At 28.3% G+C, this 20,180-nt stretch overlaps 3 protein-coding genes across 3 annotated transcripts; 1 reads left to right on the forward strand and 2 right to left on the reverse strand.

Annotated features, from left to right (window-relative positions):
- Nucleotides 1-1,935: 1,935 nt before the first annotated feature.
- On the reverse strand, nt 1,936-6,463 carry LOC126847153 (RNA polymerase-associated protein Rtf1). Its single transcript, XM_050587248.1, has 13 exons — nt 6,043-6,463; nt 5,704-5,971; nt 5,435-5,594; nt 5,142-5,377; nt 3,701-3,911; nt 3,523-3,597; nt 3,374-3,464; nt 3,212-3,294; nt 2,936-3,131; nt 2,771-2,865; nt 2,520-2,682; nt 2,302-2,460; nt 1,936-2,220 (listed from the first exon to the last, which is right to left on the reverse strand). Exons 1-13 carry the CDS (start codon nt 6,097-6,099, stop codon nt 2,113-2,115), a joined length of 1,902 nt encoding a protein of 633 aa, XP_050443205.1. The 5' UTR covers nt 6,100-6,463; the 3' UTR covers nt 1,936-2,112.
- Nucleotides 6,464-6,593: 130 nt separating this feature from the next.
- LOC126847154 (uncharacterized) lies at nt 6,594-8,692 on the forward strand. The gene is made up of 3 exons (XM_050587249.1): nt 6,594-7,110; nt 7,186-7,300; nt 8,016-8,692. The coding sequence occupies exons 1-3, from the start codon at nt 6,758-6,760 to the stop codon at nt 8,268-8,270; spliced, it is 723 nt and encodes a 240-aa protein (XP_050443206.1). The 5' UTR covers nt 6,594-6,757; the 3' UTR covers nt 8,271-8,692.
- A 38-nt stretch (nt 8,693-8,730) lies between these two features.
- On the reverse strand, nt 8,731-18,216 carry LOC126847152 (NFX1-type zinc finger-containing protein 1-like). The gene is made up of 15 exons (XM_050587247.1): nt 17,814-18,216; nt 13,907-16,689; nt 13,757-13,840; nt 13,227-13,498; nt 13,020-13,163; nt 12,670-12,937; nt 12,368-12,569; nt 12,136-12,283; nt 11,918-12,070; nt 11,595-11,855; nt 11,191-11,428; nt 10,540-10,705; nt 10,347-10,458; nt 10,063-10,280; nt 8,731-9,926 (listed from the first exon to the last, which is right to left on the reverse strand). The coding sequence occupies exons 2-15, from the start codon at nt 16,668-16,670 to the stop codon at nt 8,846-8,848; spliced, it is 6,111 nt and encodes a 2,036-aa protein (XP_050443204.1). The 5' UTR covers nt 16,671-16,689; nt 17,814-18,216; the 3' UTR covers nt 8,731-8,845.
- Between the last annotated feature and the right edge of the window lie 1,964 nt (nt 18,217-20,180).

Genomic DNA, 20,180 nt, shown 5'->3' on the forward strand with positions numbered 1-20,180 from the left:
TCTACATATTTTAACCACTTCAACTGTTTACTTCTTGTAAGGATGTTTGCTAAGCCTTGCGAGTGTAAAAATCATTCAAATAAATGCGTGTGTGTGTTAAATATATGAATATATTTTAAGATAATAATTTATAATTAATGACGTCTTCAAAGCACATATCCACTCTCATCTCTCTCTCTTCATCACACATCCCTACTTATTTGAAATATGCACTAATGTTAAAAAAAATGTTTTTGTAAGAAATTATAGGGAACCCGGGAGTTAATTTTTCATATCCCTTAAAAATATAGGTATTATAATCTGTAGATTAAAAAAAAACAATGTTGTACAGCGATGAATGCAGATCACCAAATAAGCGTAAAGCACATGAATGGTATGTTTAACAAGAAAAGCCTTATAAATTATATCACTTCTACCTTTAGGCACGCAGGATAAATTACAACTGTTAACAATGAAAAAAGTACTTTGAAAAAAATTTACAATAAAAACCTATTTGTTATCGATTTAAAATTTAGGACCAAATGGCTATTTAAAATCCATTTTATCTATGAAAAAAATACACCTACATATCTAAAGTACCGTTATTTCTACGCAGGATTTCTTTATAGGTGCCTGTTACAAAATCTTCGCTATAAATGAGGTCATATTTGCTATTGCACAATTATAACAGCTTTTGACTCTTTTATACATAATATCTATTTATCATAACAGTTTTAACAACTTTTTAGTAACACAACGTTATAATTTGACGCCATATTACATTATAGAATATATTTTCAAAAAACATAGTTAATGGTAATAATAACTATGACCGCCATACAAGTATTTATGTTAATAATTATACTTTTTTAGGTTACAGACAGTTTCAAAAGTGACACATGACCATACCTAATTTTTTAGTTATCACGATGGTAAGACTTGGGTTAACATTCCTTAAAGTATGCGATAATTATATTGAGTCATTTTTTCCAAGAACCTTTTCTATAAAGTTTGAAAATATTATCAATTATGTAAATGATTTATGAAGGGCTCACCCAACAGTTTTTCTCAAAACATTAATTTATGGCTTGCATTACTTTTGAAACACACGTGGGATATTATTTTAACTGTAATAAATCTGTACATTTAGTACTTCATAAGTAATACAAGGGCTAGCACTTAAAGTCTAAGAAAATATATAATTTCCTAAAACGCATAACGAACAATATAATTACCTAAAATGAATTTAGTAAATACATCCCCCTTGTGTAATTAACTAATATAAAAACCAAATGAGTACACATTTCATGAATAAATAAATATAATAGAAGGAAAGAAAATCCAAATTATGATAATAATGATTATTGATATTTTAGTGTTGCCTATCTATAGCTAGCATAATATTAATCTATACAGTAACTTCACAAAATAATATTGTCAACAAATATCCAAATTCAACAAAATTAAAATAGTTTAAAACGTTATAATACATAATACTTTTATTTACTAAGAACTTGTCAACATAAGTTAAGACAAAAATTGGTGTTTTTACTTTTACACAAGTAATAACTTAATAACTGCTATTAGTCAGACATAAAATTACGTTAAAAGAGAGTGTATATTACAGATGCAGGGTGTAATACCTATGTTTTTAATATTAAATTCCTGTTACATTGCTGCAGCAAATATAACAATCATGCGAGGCGTACAATATACAGTAAAGACCAATCATTTTTGTTTTAAAATAGGATACAGAGTTACGATTGAAAAGTTAATAATATCATACTTAGCAATAGTAGTGATGGTAAACGGTGGTATAGACGTTAAAAAACACACTATTTAATTTTATTACTATATTATACTTTAATACACAAGAAAATTTATAATACACAACGATGTTTCACACATGGGAAACAAGTCATAATTGTCTAATATGTTAAAATATTGAAACAAAATAATTTTACTGCTTAAATATTTTTACATAAAAAACATTTTAAAAATTTTTATGAATTTTTACCATATGACATTTGTGCCTGTTGCACAAAAAAAACTAGGAATACAATTTCATTATCCAAATTTATTATTAAGGTTTTTATTTTACCACTGTTATTAATTTAAATAATAATAAATTGTCTAAATTGGCAATTGTATATTTAGATCAATATCAAAATCATGAACTGCGTAGAGATCGTCACATTTCATTGTATTACCGAGCACTCCTTTTGAGCTACCATCAATATTCTGTATACATCAACATTGAAAATTATAATTATAAAATATGATCAGTTGTAACTAAAACAGATTTTTATTTTTAATACAAACCTTGTTTTCACTAGATTTATTATTTTTCAGCCCATCCACTTCTGTAACTTCAGAACCATCTGGCGAATTAGCTTTAGCTCTGAATTTCATACAAGGTTTTGTACTTCGCCTCGTAAAAGGATCATCGATTTTCTTTCCTTTATTAGCTTTTAGCTCTTCCTATAAATGCAATTATTTTCTCATTATTGCATATAACATACAGACGAACTTAAGTTTACCAAAATTGCTTTTTCTGCTTCTTCAACATTTTTTTTACGATTTCTGTCGTTTATATAACTGATACTAGAAATGGTACTTGTCCTCATTTTGTCTAAATGATTGGCTCGTTCTTCTAGTTCAGATAACTGTTGCTCTATTCTTGAAACATCTTCCACTTTACCTCTGAAAAATAAAGCAATTACATACGTAACATATTATGTTAAAACTTAAATATATCTTAAAGTAGATAAGATAAAAAATTATAGCTTACAAAGCTTGAGCATCATCTCTCTCTTTCATCAATGTGGTCTTCTTCATTGCATAATTGTGAGGATTAGTTTTAAAACGTTCTTTCTCTCGTACAATCTGACCGATTTATTTGAAAATATTTAATAGTTAAATAAATTACTGTGAATTTGTGGTGGTACAACTTTACTTTTTCAACATCTTCTTCTTTGAATTGGTACGCTAATGCTGCTTTGATGTCTTTCACTTTTCGTTCGATGTCTTCAACGGTAGGTAATGTTATTCCATTTAAATGACACAGTTCTTTCCACTTGGTAAATTCACTTTCTGTGAACTCTTGGTTACTAATGAATTCTAATCGAAATACTTTTTCATTTGTACCGTGCCTATACACAACAAAATGTATTTTCTTATTATTGTAGCCATAATATATACTTTAATAATTTATTATGAATCATGACAATACCTTAATTTTAAACCTTTATTAGTACGAGTACTCCCAAGCTGGTAAACTTTAGCTGTTTCACAGACATCACAAATTTCAGCAACCTTTAGAGAGAAAAAAATGGTTACTTTTTTATGCTAGGCTTAAGACATGCAGTTATAAATATATTATAAGTAGTCTTACTCGATAAACAGGCACTCCGTTGTAATTACCAATACCAATACGGACAAAACATCCAGTAACAGTTTTTTTAAAAGTAGGTAGATGTACAAACCTATAGTTGAAAAAAAAAATTGAAAAATCGGTAATAATAAAATAATTGTAATAATTACTTTTCCATTTTAAACCTTGACAATCTGATTTTATTGAGTTCTTCTTGTTTGCTAATATATTGAACATTTTTTTCACTAAAATTTTAACAAATAATTGTATTAATTAGTAAAAAATCACAACAATATCAAAATCCATGTATATATGTAAGTAAATATAATATAATATTATATATATTACTTAGTATCTGAATCGCTATCCCTAAATGGCCTATCTTTTTTGACAGATGAACTTGAATCTGAATCACTAGATGAAGCACTGTCGTCAGAATAAATATCTGAAGCTTTTAATTTTGTTCGATTTTGATCAGCTTGCTTATCACTAGTCTCTTCATCATCATCGTCACCTTTTTTGTCTTTTTCTTTTTTTTTTTCTTTTTCTTTTTCTTCTTCTACAAAAAATTTAAAACAATATTAAATATGAATTTATTTTAGATAGCTTAAATAGATAGAGCTTAGATAAACTGTTATTTTTTTTAAAACACTGTAAAATTAACTTTTTCAAGTCTGCAAAACAATACTGACCAGAAACTATAGGTACTTCAAGTTTTAGATACATAGGTCTTATTGTTTTAATCATCTTTTTATTACTTATTAAGTAAAACAGTTTGAGGTTAAAAATACAATTCAAAGGATATAAAACTTTCAGAAATGTTTATCACTTAAATAGGTCTGGGCTACCATGTCTATTAAATTTGTTTTGAAACATTTTTTATAATTGTTTAGCAAATTTTAAAAGCTTTATCATTAATATGTAATTTAAGTAATGCCGTTAATTTAAAAGTTAATTGGTATTTTAATTAGGGTACTGAATACCTCCCCTGTAAAAAGAGGTGACTTAAAACGGTTAATACACATTTGAGCCAAAAAGAAACAGATGTTTTAACCACAGATCTAGTGTGTGAAAAAAATGGAAAACACCGCATTCCCAAATCATTACCATAGTTTTAGGTGTAAACAGTTTGAGCAAAATTACTGAATTTAATTATTATTATTCATAAAGGTTATTGCATGTTTCTGACCCCCTTATACACAGTAAGTCAGCTGCATTGTGTCCTAATGTACAATAACAGTTAGTGAAGAGTACTGATTGAGCAAGCAGAAGAAGGTTGCTGTGTGTTACTAATGACCTTACCTTATTTTGCACGATTTCCATATTTCCAGTGCTTAAATTGAGGGGGGGGGTTGAGTATCAGAAATCGGTAGCGTAGCCTTAATCATTTTTATAAGAGGTGGTTTTTTTAGAAGTAAAAAAATGCCGGGTACGCTCTTTTTTTTAAAGTAAAAACTTCCCCCTACTTTTATTTACCAAACAATAAATACATGCCGCCAGTAGCTGGATGTTGCCTACCGCAATCTGCCATTTCTAAATTATAGTAATATGTTGGACATGCTCAAATACAGACAACTCAAACAATTGCCATAAGCTGAATGCATATTTGTTGAAGATGTTTTGAACAGATGGCTTACATGTATAATATAAATAGTATAAATGGTACAAATCACCACTGACCGTAAACTCATAATAATCTTACAATAACTTTGTACTGGTCCATGGAGGTAGGTATACACCTAATATAACTATAGTTAGTCTTAATTGCAATCTATGGAAAAACACTTACCTCTCCCTCTTTTTTCTTCTCTCCGGGCTTTTAATAAACTCATTGCTACTTTTTTATCGCCTCTTCCTCGATTTTCTTCAACATTTTTTTTCCGTTCTTTCACTCTATCTTTAAGGTCAAGAGGCATAGAACTTGATGTATGTGAAGTTTCAGATCGACTGGATAGAGAACTTTTATTTTCTAATGATTTTTGCTCTTTTTTCTTTGCTCGTTTAAGTTTTTTTTCAATTTCAAATCTGTAAAAAGCTCAAAATTAAATTTTCAAATAATTTGGAAAATATTTTAATTTATACCTGGTTTTCATTATTTCTCTGGCTTCAATGCGTTTGAAAATTTCAGTTTCTCGTTCTTTTTCTGTCATTTGAGCTAGACGTTCTCTATCCTCATCATCGCCCATTAATTCATCATCATAACCATCATTAAATTCTTCTTCAGAGTCTGAAGAATCACTAACTAAAAAAAAATGTTCTACATTATTATGACAATGTAGGTAATAAATGAAAAATTGGAAATAATTAGGTATATAATAATATACTATTATTTGACTAAAATACGATCTTACATTTATTATTTACTACGTCGTGTGATTTAGTTTTGGTATCAGATTCATTGCTACTATTATTAGAATCATCCGATTCATATATTTTACTAGAGCGTTTTTTAAATGTTTGCTTCTTTTTAGGCTTTTCATCGGCTATTTCTCCTTCTGACAATGACGATGAATCAGAATCATAAATTGGTTTTTTAGATTTTTTAGATTTCTTTTTATGACTCCGACTTGATGAGGGTGAAACCTTGGAACGTTTCTTCTTCTTTGCTATACTTATATCCTACATAGGTGCACACATAGTTAGCATAGTTATATTAGGTAAATTTAGCAACAAAAACAAATAAAACTTACATCATCGCTGAGTTCTGAAGACTCGTCAGAACTAATAGCGTTCTTATGCTTCCCCATTATGGCTATATATACAAGATATTCACAGTTTCGACTTGTATCAAAATTAACTACCTACCTAACTGATGAAGAAATCGTTAACAGTCAATACAATAATAATAAGTGGTATAGGTAGATGGAGTAATACAAAAATAAAAAAAGTTGTAAAAGGATAATTAAGTACTTTTTAACTGTCAATGTAATTATTTTAATAAATAACAACTAAATGAATGAAACTGTGAAAACAAAATTAAACAAGCAGAGAGTAGTTGGATTGTATTATGATAAACATTTTACATTAATAATATAATAATGTGTATTGTACACACTACACAGTAAAATATAGTAAACAGTCTTGTAAAGCTTGTGCGAATACTGTGGAGCGCTAACTGTAGACAACAGTGGACAGACTTCTACTTGACAAAAATGTACAGTGATACCATAGTGGTGTACACGTAATTTGACTATTTTTAATGTTGGTTACACTGTTCGTTTGCTGATAACGTGCTCGTTTTATCACTATCCCAAGTTAAAGTAAATTGGTTATTTTCAAATAATAACAATAAAGATACTAAGGTAGCTGCATTCAATACAATAGAATTCCAAAGATTTGGAATTTCTACTTTCCAACTCTTAAGACTTGCTCTGTAGTCCATGTTCAACATATATTACCGTCCTAATGAAAATTTGTTGCTTTCGGGTATTCGCTTGCGAAGAACTTTGGGACTGTCTGTTTATTGTAAAACGTAGCCAGGACTATGTACTGTATACTAGTGTCGACCAGTTGCCTCTTAGAGAATCGGTTGAACTACGTGCATTACAACTAATGGTGCCCAACGATAGTCAGCCAATGGATATGGACAGCAACTGTCTAGAATGTGTTATCAAGTCTCTGGAAAGTTCTATTGACCTAAGACGATCATTGATGAGAAAAATGAGTATAATTACATCAATGGATAACAACAACATAACAGTCAGCGTACAAGACATCAATCTAATAGAACCCCAAAAATATCGATTACAATATACATGGTAATTATTTAAAATAATTAAAAACTATGTACATACAATTATTAAAAAATGATACATAATTTATTTTGGTTCTAGGTGTGAAATGTATGAAAAAACCAATTTAGAATACAGAGAACTAGAAGATATAATGGCATGGCTTTCAACTCTTGGTGGAGCGTTTTCATCATTAGGTGATAAGACAGAACAATGCGTAAGAAACATTTTTATTTTGTTGGCAGTTTAGCTTTTTCATTAGTGAGCCATTTAATACTGATGATCATTAACATTCCCTAAAGGTTTAAATGAATATAGTGGTTGGTTCCTTAAATCAATAGTAATTGACCATTCAATTTAATACTTTTTTTGTTCAAATCAGCTTAAGGATTTTAAAAATAAATTTTATAAAAATAATAAGGTACCCTATCTGCTTAAAAAAATTCTCCACTTTTATGACTTAATTCTTCAGTCATTACAGTCTTTTAGGCATTCTCCCATGTTAATCATTTAAGAACTTTTCTTTGTTCCATACCTAGATACATATTTGACAATACTGCCTACCCTAACTTTTACAGTAGCAACGTATGTGGCTAAATTTATTTTCTCTCTGAATTATCTAAATAATCAAAATAATAGCAATTGTTTTTTTATTTTGTTCTGCTATACCACTTAAATGTAAACTCTTATATAGTAACACAACCTAATTTTAATTAAACATTTCTATAGGTTTTTAAACTGAGATGTTATTATTTTATTCTCTATTGTATAATCTTGGTTTTTTTTCTAGTATCTTTATATGTGATCATTATTTACCAACATATATTTAAAAAAAAAAAAAAAAATTTTTTATGAAATAATTATTTTAAAATTTATATTTATAACAATATTTACCAACATTATTATAACAATGTTCATAATTTTTATTATAGGCAATTGTGGCTGGGAAAATATCTTTGCAGCAGTTACAAATTGCAATAAAGATTGGTGATCCATTAATTGCAGCTCGATGTCAACTTTATGTTGCAATTAGTCTTATGCAGCGTGGTCAATTTAAAACTGCCAGGAGAATTATTAAAAAACAATATTTGTTTGTTAAATCTCACTTGGTTGTTGATGAGCGACTTGTAAAAATGTGCTGTGGTATATGGACTAAGTTACGATATGAACAAAATAAAACCGTATAAAATTCTAATATTTTATTAAAGAAATAAATAAATTACTGTTAAATGTTGTATATGTCACTTGTTAAAAAATTAATCCTTTTTTTTGTGTTGGTTTATATGTTTTAAGAAATATATTTATGTTTAAGTATTTAATTAAAGTATAATTAAAATAGATAATAAGTCAATCAGATAATAGCAATGATTATATAGAAAATTCTATTTTTGTACTATGATTAGGTTATAACTTATGGTGCACGGCTTTAAGAAATGTCTTCAATTTTTTTTTTTAATAAGCCCATAATTTCGGTCATTAAATTTTAGATCCTAAAAATATGTTTTCAATGTTTAATATGTTTTTATTTATGAACCTATTATGATTTCTAACCTAATACTCTTGAATATTAACTGACAGCCATCAAGGCATATTAAAATTCATGTTAGGTACACTAAAACTGTTTGTCAAAATTAAATAACTAATAGATTTAAAAAAAAACTTTTACGTCACTTTTTTAATGTTTCATAAACAATTTAATTAACAAGAATAATTTAAAAAAATATAAAACTTTACTTTAATTAAGAACAATGAATTTTATCAGTTAGAAAAAATGTTCATAATTTGCCATATTGTTTCCTTGACTCCAAGCTAAATGTCTTGCACCATCCATTTCGGAGGCTACAGTAGTTCCTTCAACATACTGATGGTTCTGGCCACCAATTACAACACCACATACAGGGCATTTGGATTTTTCCATAGCACCTCCACACTCTGTAATACAATAAATATGCCCATTTCTGCATTTCATCCAATGCCCTTGTGCTCTTGCTCCTCCATAAAAACTTTGTGCCATAGCTTCATGTATCATTTTTCTTTCTTCATCTGAAACAACTGCTAAACCTTTCATATTTTCCTCTAAGTAATCAAATAATACTTGCACCGATTTGTCAATTGTATAACTGTATCTATTACAAGAAGTCACTTTTATTTTTATATCATTGACTAATGCTTGAATTTTTTTCGATAATGACGTTGGCAAGTTGATACAGGACCTATACTTGGGATTATCAAGTACCTCATTCAAGCTCATCAGTCTTGCAGTGCGAACCATTTCCAAATTAAGATCTAACTTTTGTTGGGTAGATAAACGTCGAGCATCTTTAAAACAAACAGTTAGCAACCAAATAAAATGATCAGTGATTTTTGTTTTTAAATCTTGGTTATTTAAGTTTTCTATACGTTCTTTATATTTAGATAAAGAATCAAATAATTTTAGAGTAAAATTAAGAGATTCAATGTCATTTAAAGATAGAAAAAATTTGAATTTTCCTTTTTTTCCAACTACAGGTTTAACCACTTGGTTCCAAAGTTTTTTAACTTTTCCGTTACTATCACCAATTATCATAGAATCAAATTTATTATCTATTGATTTTAAACACTCAATGAGATCATTCTTTTTTTCTTCAATTTCTTTATCCTTATCATCACCAAAACGTTTATTTTTAATTTTCGCAATATCTTGATAAATCTGCTTAATTTGATTCATAAATCTTTGTGTTTTCAAAATAGGTGTTTTACATAGTGGACACTGTTTCATTGATATTTCTTCATCACTTTGATTTATCCATTGTTCCAAAGCATCTGATTCAATAGAATGTTCACAATCTTCTAAATAAATAAATCTGAAACATAATATTTACATATACTTACAAATTTCTTTGACTTATTCATTATATTTAATATTTTGTTAAATAAATATTTAATAAATTATTAATTTTTGCTTTAAATAAAGTTTTATTGTGGCATGTAAAATATTACCTTGCATCTGGATCATCTTCATTTCCAAATATTATTTCAGTGACTTTTTCTTCATCACATATACGGCAAAGTGGAGGACAAGGTTCACCACAAAATCCAATACATGCATGTCCGCACTTCAATTTGACTTGACAAGGAAAATAACAAGGTAGGCGATTGCATATTTCGCCACATTTTTTTGTACATTGTAAATGTTCACATTTCCATTTACAAGGTTCCTAATTAAAATTAATTTATTACAAAATAAAACAACCAAATGAAATTAAATTTGTATAGAATTTTACCTCACAAATAACACATGGTAAACCACAGGAACGTTTGCATATTGAGTGAACGCAAGAAAAGGAACAACTCCTATTACACGGTGGACATATGACTTTGCATGGATAGTCACATCTTAAAAGTAGAAATATTGTTTCTTTTAATTTTTATATATTAAATAATTATTAAGTTGAAATATGTATTAAGAGCACATACGTATGATTACAAACGTTTACTTTGTTACATTTTGCTTTACATGGTATATGCAAACGACCTTGTTTACATTGGCCACAATTGCCAGTACAAATATCATCGCAATTTAGTATTTCTGTACAGGGTTCTAGACATTTTTCAAGAAGATACTCGCTATCTGGACTAAATTCTATAAACACACAACACATTTTTCAATATGATTTTTTAAAAATTATTTACATGAAAAGAGTGCACTTAATAATCACTAACAGTAATGACACTATCTTCAAAATCAATGAAATATCACTTTTTAACAATTTAAAAAACCTGCGCTCTAAGATAAATTTTAAAAGCCAAATAAGAACAAATAAAATTAGTCATATTATGTTAATCCGAAAACGTTTCCTCATATCCCTATATGAGAAAGAAATGAATGTAGTAAAATGTATTTATAATTTTATTTTGTAATAATAAATATAAATCGAATTTAAAAAAAAATCATAGGTTTTGTCAAAAGTTGTATTCACGAGGTAAAAGTGACAAAATTATTACTAAAAATGAAAAATCTTGACAAAAAAACTTAAATTAATTAAAATTTTTCCCTCACGTACTAGTTTTATTTAAATAAAGATATAATTTCTTCATTAACAGGCAGCTATTTAAAATGATTATTACCTTTATTTCTGTCACAGCAAAAAACCCAAGCTTTGTTGTGATGGCAAGCAAGATTTTTGAACCCATTAAGTACTATATATTTGCAATTATCAGGATTACAATATTCTTTACACAGACTTTGACAATTATGTCCACATGGTAGTTTTCGAGTACATTTTTCAGTGCAGTGTGAACGCTCAGCAACAGTTTTACATTTCAATCTTACTTGATGTCCACAATCGGGTATTACTTTTGATACCTAACAAACAAACATAAATTTTTAATGATATATTAAGAACCGTCCAGTTAATCTTGACCCTGTTCGCCTATTACATTTACATGAAAACGTTATGAGCAAACAAACCCAAAATGAACTGGGCAGGTTATAATTATTTGTAATAACAGTACAACTTTTTGATACTAACAATTTCTTCGCATAGGCTGCATTCTTCAAAACATTTTGATTTACATTTATGATCACATTTCAACTTGCGTTTACACGGTTGACAACACTGTACCTTATTGACATCGTCTCTGCAGGGTATATCATTTTGAACATGGCCACATGGTAAAATCTTTTTTACCTTTATTGTACAGGTGGAACACTCTTGATAACATAACATTTTACATTTATGATTTTGTTCACAGTTCTTATTCATTTTTTCACAGTTTTTCTGGCAGTCATACTGCAAATAAAACATAATCACCATTATTTTTGTGTTATATAAAAATGGAAGAATTAACATACTAGTTCATGATTAGGATCGTCATTTTTATGACATTTACGTGTACATGAATGTCCACATTCCAAACGGTCGTAACATGGAAATGTGCATTTTGGATCTTTTATATGACATTTTTTTTTTATTTCGTGACCACAAACATCAAATTTGATTGAAACCTGTGATTTAAAAATCATTTATACAATAAATAATTTAATACAGAACCATAAACCAATTTACTGACTTTTTCTTGACACTTGTGTGTTTCAACATCAGTGGAACATGGAAGTAATGTTCTATGCCTACATGGCAATTCTTTTAAAGTCAATTCAAGACATTCTCCACAGTCTTCATAACATTTTTTCTTACATGGGTGGTTTAAATCACAGCTCCTAGGAAAAAATTGTTTACAATTAATTGCCTTTAAAACGGACTTAAAACAAGCGTCATGTTCATCACTTAATAAATTATTTCACCTGGAACATGGTTCTTTACATTTCATGATTTCATGTTTTCTGTCATATGGGTGACATATACTCGAACATTCATGACCACATTTCAAAAGTGTCATACATAGCCTGGTACAACCTCCTTCAATAATCGGCATAAAATCATCACTTTTTGACACCTTTGTATACATATATCTGTGTACAGAGCATTCCAAAGTCAACTCATTACCTAATATGCAAAAAAAAATGTATTTATTACAAGTTATTTTGGTTTATTGTTTACAAGTTATTACAACAGCTAAGAAAAAATATAAAAAATGTAAAAATACCATATGAACCCTGATCGACCAAAGTTTTTTCAATTTTTTTCCAGAGTTCGCCTGAATCGCGCAAATTCTGCATGTTACCAATTATATACAACCCATACTTTGCTCTTGATAAAGCAACGCATATCCTGTTTTCAGTTTTTAAAAATCCTACATTGCCTTGTTGATTACTTCGCACCAATGAGAGCAATATTATATCACTCTCTTCTCCTTGATAATTATCAACAACTTTGATTTTTACACCATTTAAAATTGGATGTAACTTTTGTAACTGTAAAAAAAACGAAAAACAATTTTTTTGTGTAGTAATGTAGTATAAAATGTCACGACATTATTATTAAAGCAAAACTTACTGCACGAAGCTTAAACAGTTGACCACTATATGTTGTTAAAATAGTCACTTGATCAGTTTTATAGTCTTGCAAAATCAAGTGTCTTGCCAACATAATTAGAAAGTTAGCTTCGTGTTCATTACTCTTACTCGATATTTCTTCAACCTATTATTAATTTTAAATTATGAATTAGTAGTTCTAACAATGGTAAAGTAAAATTACGCATACTTCTTTTTCAAAAACATTATGATTGACGAAAAATAAATCTTTAGTAACTCCTAAAATATGATCTCTATTGTAAACTGAAATATGGTTTCTTAAATTGGAATAAATTGATGGTGTGATCAAAGATGATATTTCAGGCCTCATTCTGTGTTGTTCCCCAAGTGTATAGCATGGTACACCGTTATTAACCATACGTTCAAACAATGAAATATCAAAATTATAATTTTTTGCCAATTTGTAGACAGCATTACTAGGACGTAATTGTTTATGATCACCTATATAAAACAAAAAAAGTTATTGACCAAATAACATAAAACAGCTTTACTAAAACATTAATCATCATATTAACACGTTAACGACAAGGGGTCAATTTTGAAACTTTACCCCTGGACCAGGGTATTACTGCTTGTATTTATTATACATTCGTGAGTCACATACGGTCACATGGTCTGTGGAGAAACAGCCTGTGTACCTCTGTGGTGCACATAGTCGTTAACATGTTAAAAATAATTATTATAAAGAATAATATATACCAATTAAAATCAAGTGTTCGCAGTGACGAGTTAAAGATGCAACTATATGGGCTTCTAGAACTTCAGCTGCCTCTTCAATAACAACTAGAATGGAAGAATTTACAAATAATATATAACAGGAATAAATTATATTGTTATATTAATTGTTACCAATTGGTGATTGCAATCCTTCAAGCAGTATTCTATGTTTTGCTGCGCCCGTGGTTGTCATTGCAACAACATGCATTTTATTTAAAATTTCTATGTTCTCCATTTCTTTTAATTCAGTATACCGTTTGTGTAATGATGAATAATACTTCTCATATTCTATAATTTTTGGACCAAACATTCTTTTACTATTTTCAACCCAACTAAAATATAATAACCATCGATCTGCTATATTTAATTTTTTTAAATCTTTTATCAGTTTTGGCACCTGAATATTACAATGAACTAAACTCAACATTTCAGTAAAATAGTTTAGTATACGTTCAAAAATTTCAAATTTTAATTTAGCATCTAAAATTTCTCTCTTGGCATCTAATTTGGCTTGTAAAGTTTCCTTCTTAGTTCCTTTGTAAACATTTTTATTGACTTCTGTTTGCAGTTCTTCAGCTATTGATTTAAAATATCGACAAGCTTCTTCAACTTGTTTTACGGTGAGAGAATGAATAACCATATTTTTTTGAACCATTGAAACTATTAAGTCTGGATCATCAGCTTCATATTGCATATCTTCTTCATTATCCTCCTGAGTTAATTCATCAACATTACCACTTAAATTGTTAATATGTAACACTTTGCAAGTAGTTGATAAATCAGCGTCAGTTTGAACAATTTCCTTTAAATATAAAATTGGATCTGTATTAAAATAAGTAAAGTCTTTAAAAAGCCAAGACAAAAGATCTAAAGATGTCTGGAAAAAGTTGTGATAAATCTTCGGCATACCATTTTTTAACAAAGTTAAGTCTAAAATACCTTCATAACTGGATAAACATTCACTGCAACTACGATAATAATTTATATCATGCATAACACCTTTTAATTCATTATTTAAACTTCGAAGCCCTTTAGAAACATCTAGTGTTCTTCTATGCATTCTAGTCACATTAATTAAACTATACTGTTGCATCAATTCCGATTTGGATTGTCCACCAACCCGTACGACATGTTTAGTGAATTCCAGTATGCCTTCCATAAACTGATCTAACGCATGGTTTGTGTAACAAACAACTAGTATTGGTTTACCGAGTTTAAACGGTAATTTTTTATAAGAAGTTGTGTACTCAGTGTATAAATTTTCAATTAGCGTTCTCATGATCTTCAGTCCAATGAACGTCTTTCCTGTGCCAGGTGGTCCCTGTATAACAACAAATTCATTTTGCAATGCTGCTTTAAATGCGTTATATTGCATTTCATCTAGTCCTAGTTGTTCCATAGAAGGCCAAAGGTTATTATCTAAAATATCAAACTGCTGTAAATTACCAATTTTATAGTAATTCATTGGCAGGCTATCAATGTAAAGAGGATAACCAATAATTTGATTAGCTGAAATAATATACTGCTCCATAGGGAAATTATCACTTGTAATCTTCTTTAAAACTTCCATAGTAACCCTATATGGTTCAAAAAACACTTCACTTTCCACCATTGTTAAATTTACAAAGTGTTCTGGTCTTCCTTCATCTAACAACTCAACAACTAATTTTCCTTCTTGTAGTAATTCTTTTTTACGTTCTAAAACAGTGCCTAAAAAAAATGTCTTGAAGTCATCAGATGTAAACACCAATAATGATCCATACATGAACCTTTTAGTCATTTCCCAATTAACTCTCAATTTTTTGTTTTTATTGAAGTTCAGTATAAATCCTGATTTATCTTGGACAAATTTTCCATTATCTACAAACTCAACATTCTGATAAACGCGTATATTATAAATTCTTTTTCTAGTTTCATTGGACTTCTTATCCCTTATATTTTCTTTATAAAATTGTATACCTTCTCGAAGAGGACCAATAAAATCTTCACGTAAAAGACGAAATTGAACATCTAAATAATGTTCTACATCTTGGTACACTCCTTTTAAGATATTAGGCCGTAAAAATGGATTTTCATCTTCTAGGTCAATTGGCGAAGGATAAACAGTTAACTCACGAAAATTTTCTGGAGGAAGCGTAAACTGAGCAATATTTTCAAAAACTAACTTTTCTTCTTTTTCAACCTCTTTGGTGAGCCTGATTTCTGAAAGTTTCTTAAAAAGATCAGCCATTTCACTTAAAATAATTTCATTTATTTTAACATCTGGACAGAAATTATTTATACCACTTAAAGCTATGTTAGAACTTAAAACTAAATCTTTTAAACGCTCAACCGCTGTTTTTGGAAATAGTTTAGTGATAGATTGAAATACTGTTAAACAGTTACTAAAAAAATTATTAATATTTTTAATTCGGTTACGATTTTTATCGGTAGGAGTAGTCAATATATATGCTTTCAAATGGTCAATAAAGTTTGAACTTATTATTTTTATTAACATAGCTTGTTTGTTGTATTCAAACTCGGTAGAACAAATTTTAGCAGTGACTTTCATTATCAAAAAGAGCCAATCTGGTTCTTTATCTAATTGGAATAAATCCATAAATCCATTACTACTATTACACATCACAACTACTATTTCAGATGGATCCTTTTCAGAGAGTTCTTCGAGATGTTTAAATCCAAAATACCTTTTTTTTATTTTAGGTTTTTCATTATCTGTACTGTTTTTAGTTGGATTCGTTTCTGTTGAGTGGCTCTGAGAAGATCTGTTATGATATGTGCCCGATTGTTTAGGCTGGTTACTGCGCTTTTTATTTGAGTAATATTGTGATTTAATGTTACCATTACGTTTATATGATTTTCCATCACTGGATTTTACAAATTGTCTTGATTCCATGACCAACTAACAGTGATTTCTGAAAAAGAGAGAAATTTATTAATATACATATTGTTATTATATAAAAGTATAAAATTATAAATTTACTAAATATAATATAAAATTATAAGAAGTCAAACTTAGCCATTAATATTATAGATATTTATGGCCAAAACTGACTATGTAGAGGTAAAATGCTAATAATGTATAATTGGAGACTAGTGGTAATGGGTGGCTTAATGTGACTGCTAGAGTATAAACATTTTATGGATAGAGTATTAAAACCAGTGTTCTTATAAGGCCCTTAACAATAACGAAATATAGGAATTATTTGACAAAAACTTGTTTTCAAACATTTTAAATACATCAACTTACTTTCAGATTAATATGCCGTTAGTCTAAGCACAACATTTATTTATTAGTTAAAACTTTTTATACAGATAGCCATTTTAGTAGTAAAAATGACTTGACAGGAAAAGTCATTACACCTCATAGAATGATCAGATTTTGGATTTCTTTTTTTAAAAAGAAACAACATACAGATCACATAGAATTTTATTATATTACCACAGAATAGATGAAACTATTATATAAATAGATTTCATCTATTATTACCAACAATAACAAAAACTTGGTTATAAAAGTTAAGTTAAGTGAAAATTAGTCATAAGCAAACTTTTTAAGGCATACCTATGGACATTTATTAAAACTTTTTATAGCCAATAGGAAGTTATTTTTTTTTTTTACATAAAATTGCTTTAATTATATTCATTATTTAGTTTAACAATTAATTGTAAACTATTTAAAAAAAATATTTCTAGTTAAATTATATACACCTATGAAAAATGTTTTCTAACCATCTACCTGTATATTGTGTGTTGTTCATTGTAAAAGTGAATTTTTAACTCATTGTAATTGAATTTTCAAATAACAAGCTTTTTGTAAATTAATGTACAGGAAAAAAATCTAGTATTCATTCAGTGTTTTCTATCTTTTATTTATTTTTGCATTTATTGGAGTTGCTTCATTTTTATAATGAAAGATATGACTAAATGTGACTCCATTGAGCAAAATATGTATAATATTTTAAACATTTGGATTTACACTACTTTTACAATGACACTACTAATATTATAACAAATATTAAAATTTAAATACAATTACTTGATTTCAATTTTCATAAAACCAAAATGAAAAATAAAATAATTTTTCAATTGTCCAATCTAATGTGCGGTTTCAATATTATGATTAACACTATATAAACTATATAATATAATTGTGAACAGTACTTCGTTAATACACAATTCACAAACTTAATTAAAACTATTAGCAAATTAAATCGAAAAATAATAAGTTTTTTCCAATTATAAAATCCGGCCCTAATGGCCTATAAATAATAAACTACAAAATAAACAAAATTATACAACGAATAAACCATTATCTGTAAATGCGTTGTAACTGCAACTGGAAAATTCACTTGAACACCACTTCACATTCCATAAACATTTAATACCAAAACAGTACACAGTTCTATTGACCAACGTTGAAAATAAAGTAAGTATATATTATACATAATAAATAGTGATCTTCTCTGCCGGCCGGAGTATTGTTATATGTTATAAAACAGCTGACATAATGACATACCGTACATTATACATTTCTCTATTTAAACGTTTTGCGCAGTAAATCAAAAACGCATTTACCAAGGTCATGCAATGTTATTCTGTGTTGTGATTTCTCATATCGCAGCTCTCTACTCATAAGTCATAAATCTTAACTCAGTACCTACCCTCGACTCTCTTCACGTGAATCTCGTGTGACATGCCCAACGGTATATTTGTAAATACGTGCGTGGTGTACACTAGTGATGGGAAAATCCGGATTTTGCGAAGTTCAAAAAACCGGAGTTTTAAACTTCGAAATTCGAAATCCGGAGTTGTAGTATTCGAACTTCGAAATTCGGATTTCGAAATTTTCGTTATAAATCTGGATTTCGAAGTTCTCGTTATAAATCCGGATTTCGGAGTTTTCATTATAAATTCGTAGATTGGATTTCAATTTTTTTACAATAATAAATAAATTATATTTGTTAATTATTTAGTATTATGTACAACGCGTTTATGTAGTGTACAAAAAAATATTTAATTATTGAATTGGTAAATTAGGTATCTGTTTTTATAGTTATAAGAACATTATGTATAAACACGATTTACAAGTCTCAATGACACTTTTATAATAGATTAGAGCAATAAGTTGTAATAATATGAAAAATACACAAAACAATATATATATATATATAAATGTTATAATTTTAGTTACCTAATTGGATGTGGTTTATGTTTAAGGAGTTTTGAATCGGCAATAATTAAGAATGAAAGAGGCTTTAATAAATTTTTACCACATCAATAGTTAATTTACTGGTTAATTTGTATGAGCTTCGAGGTATCCCCTTTAACCACAGGTGTGTATAAAAAATAATTTTGTTCCACGTTCCATTTTATAATAATAATAATAGTGATATTTTTACATTTTGTTATTCCTATAGCTCTAATATTAAGAAACCAAATTATCGGTTTTGTTGATTTTTTTATGTCCTGTAATTTTTTTTAACATAATTATTAACATTTTATTTTTACAACTGTAATGTTTGTTATTAGTACTACCAATTACTATTATTAATTTGTTCATTTTTTTTTTTATACATACACCTATTTATTTTTTTATCTATTCGTATTGAGTCGTTTCTCGTTATACGTTATTATATTGAATTTCATTCGTATACTAAAGGGGTTTTGTTACCCGTTTATAAATAAATAGTATTTTAATATTAAAATGTCAATCTGGAATTGTATATGTCTTAAATCTAAATAAATAATAATAATACTAATAATACTTTTTGATATAAATAGTTAAACAGTAGAACCAATTACATTATATAAAATTGTAGTTAATTTTCGGTTGTTTTTACAGTAATTGACATTTTAAATAAAATGTGCTACAGTTGATTGGTAAATTGTTCTTGTAATAAAATTATTTTTTACTTTTTAGTTCACTTTTTACTATTTTTTAGAAAAGCATGTTTTTAAAAACAAAGTTTTATTTATTTATTTATTTTATTTTTTACTTTTTAGTCCTATTAAAGGTACTTAATAATTGGTGAATAGATTACTAAATTCATTTTAGAAGATTTGAAAAAAAAATTAAATTTTAGTGAAATAGCCGCCATATTTGACCCCCCGGCATTTGCGACCTGGATGTCTAGGTCCCAATATTTTGACGGAACATTGTATTGTCATCCAAAATGAGTGTCTAGGTTAAATTTCAGCCTATATGATATCAGGAAGTGGGTTAAATTAATTTTAGAAGATTTGAAAAAAACATGAAATTTTAGTGAAATGACCCCCACATATGTCCCTGTGTAAGACGACCTGGATGCCCGAGTCCCAATATGATAACACTATATTATAGTGTCATCCGAGATGAGTGTCTGTGCCATGTTTCAGCCTTCTACGACATCGGGAAGTGGGTTAA

The sequence above is a fragment of the Adelges cooleyi genome, unplaced genomic scaffold, assembly GCF_023614345.1.
Source record: "Adelges cooleyi isolate 19-005CV unplaced genomic scaffold, UGA_ACOO_1.1 ACOO_flye_CR_arks_rails_tigmint_CR_PRNA_9, whole genome shotgun sequence".
Classification (NCBI taxonomy): domain Eukaryota; kingdom Metazoa; phylum Arthropoda; class Insecta; order Hemiptera; family Adelgidae; genus Adelges; species Adelges cooleyi.

Bases quoted from the DNA above. Each gene is read 5' to 3' on its own strand.
- LOC126847152 (XM_050587247.1), bottom strand. From the start codon at position 16,670: ATGGAATCAAGACAATTTGTAAAATCCAGTGATGGAAAATCATATAAA. The intron at 10,459-10,539 runs GTATGTGCTCTT...TCTACTTTTAAG, and splicing joins GTAAACGTTTGTAATCATAC to ATGTGACTATCCATGCAAAG. The intron at 9,927-10,062 runs GTAATATTTTAC...ATTATGTTTCAG, and splicing joins GAAGATGATCCAGATGCAAG to ATTTATTTATTTAGAAGATT.
- LOC126847154 (XM_050587249.1), top strand. From the start codon at position 6,758: ATGAAAATTTGTTGCTTTCGGGTATTCGCTTGCGAAGAACTTTGGGAC. The intron at 7,111-7,185 runs GTAATTATTTAA...TTTTGGTTCTAG, and splicing joins TATCGATTACAATATACATG to GTGTGAAATGTATGAAAAAA. The intron at 7,301-8,015 runs GTAAGAAACATT...TTTTTATTATAG, and splicing joins GTGATAAGACAGAACAATGC to GCAATTGTGGCTGGGAAAAT.
- LOC126847153 (XM_050587248.1), bottom strand. From the start codon at position 6,099: ATGGGGAAGCATAAGAACGCTATTAGTTCTGACGAGTCTTCAGAACTC. The intron at 5,595-5,703 runs GTAAGATCGTAT...ATTTTTTTTTAG, and splicing joins CGACGTAGTAAATAATAAAT to TTAGTGATTCTTCAGACTCT. The intron at 3,132-3,211 runs GTATTGTCATGA...TGTTGTGTATAG, and splicing joins AATAAAGGTTTAAAATTAAG to GCACGGTACAAATGAAAAAG.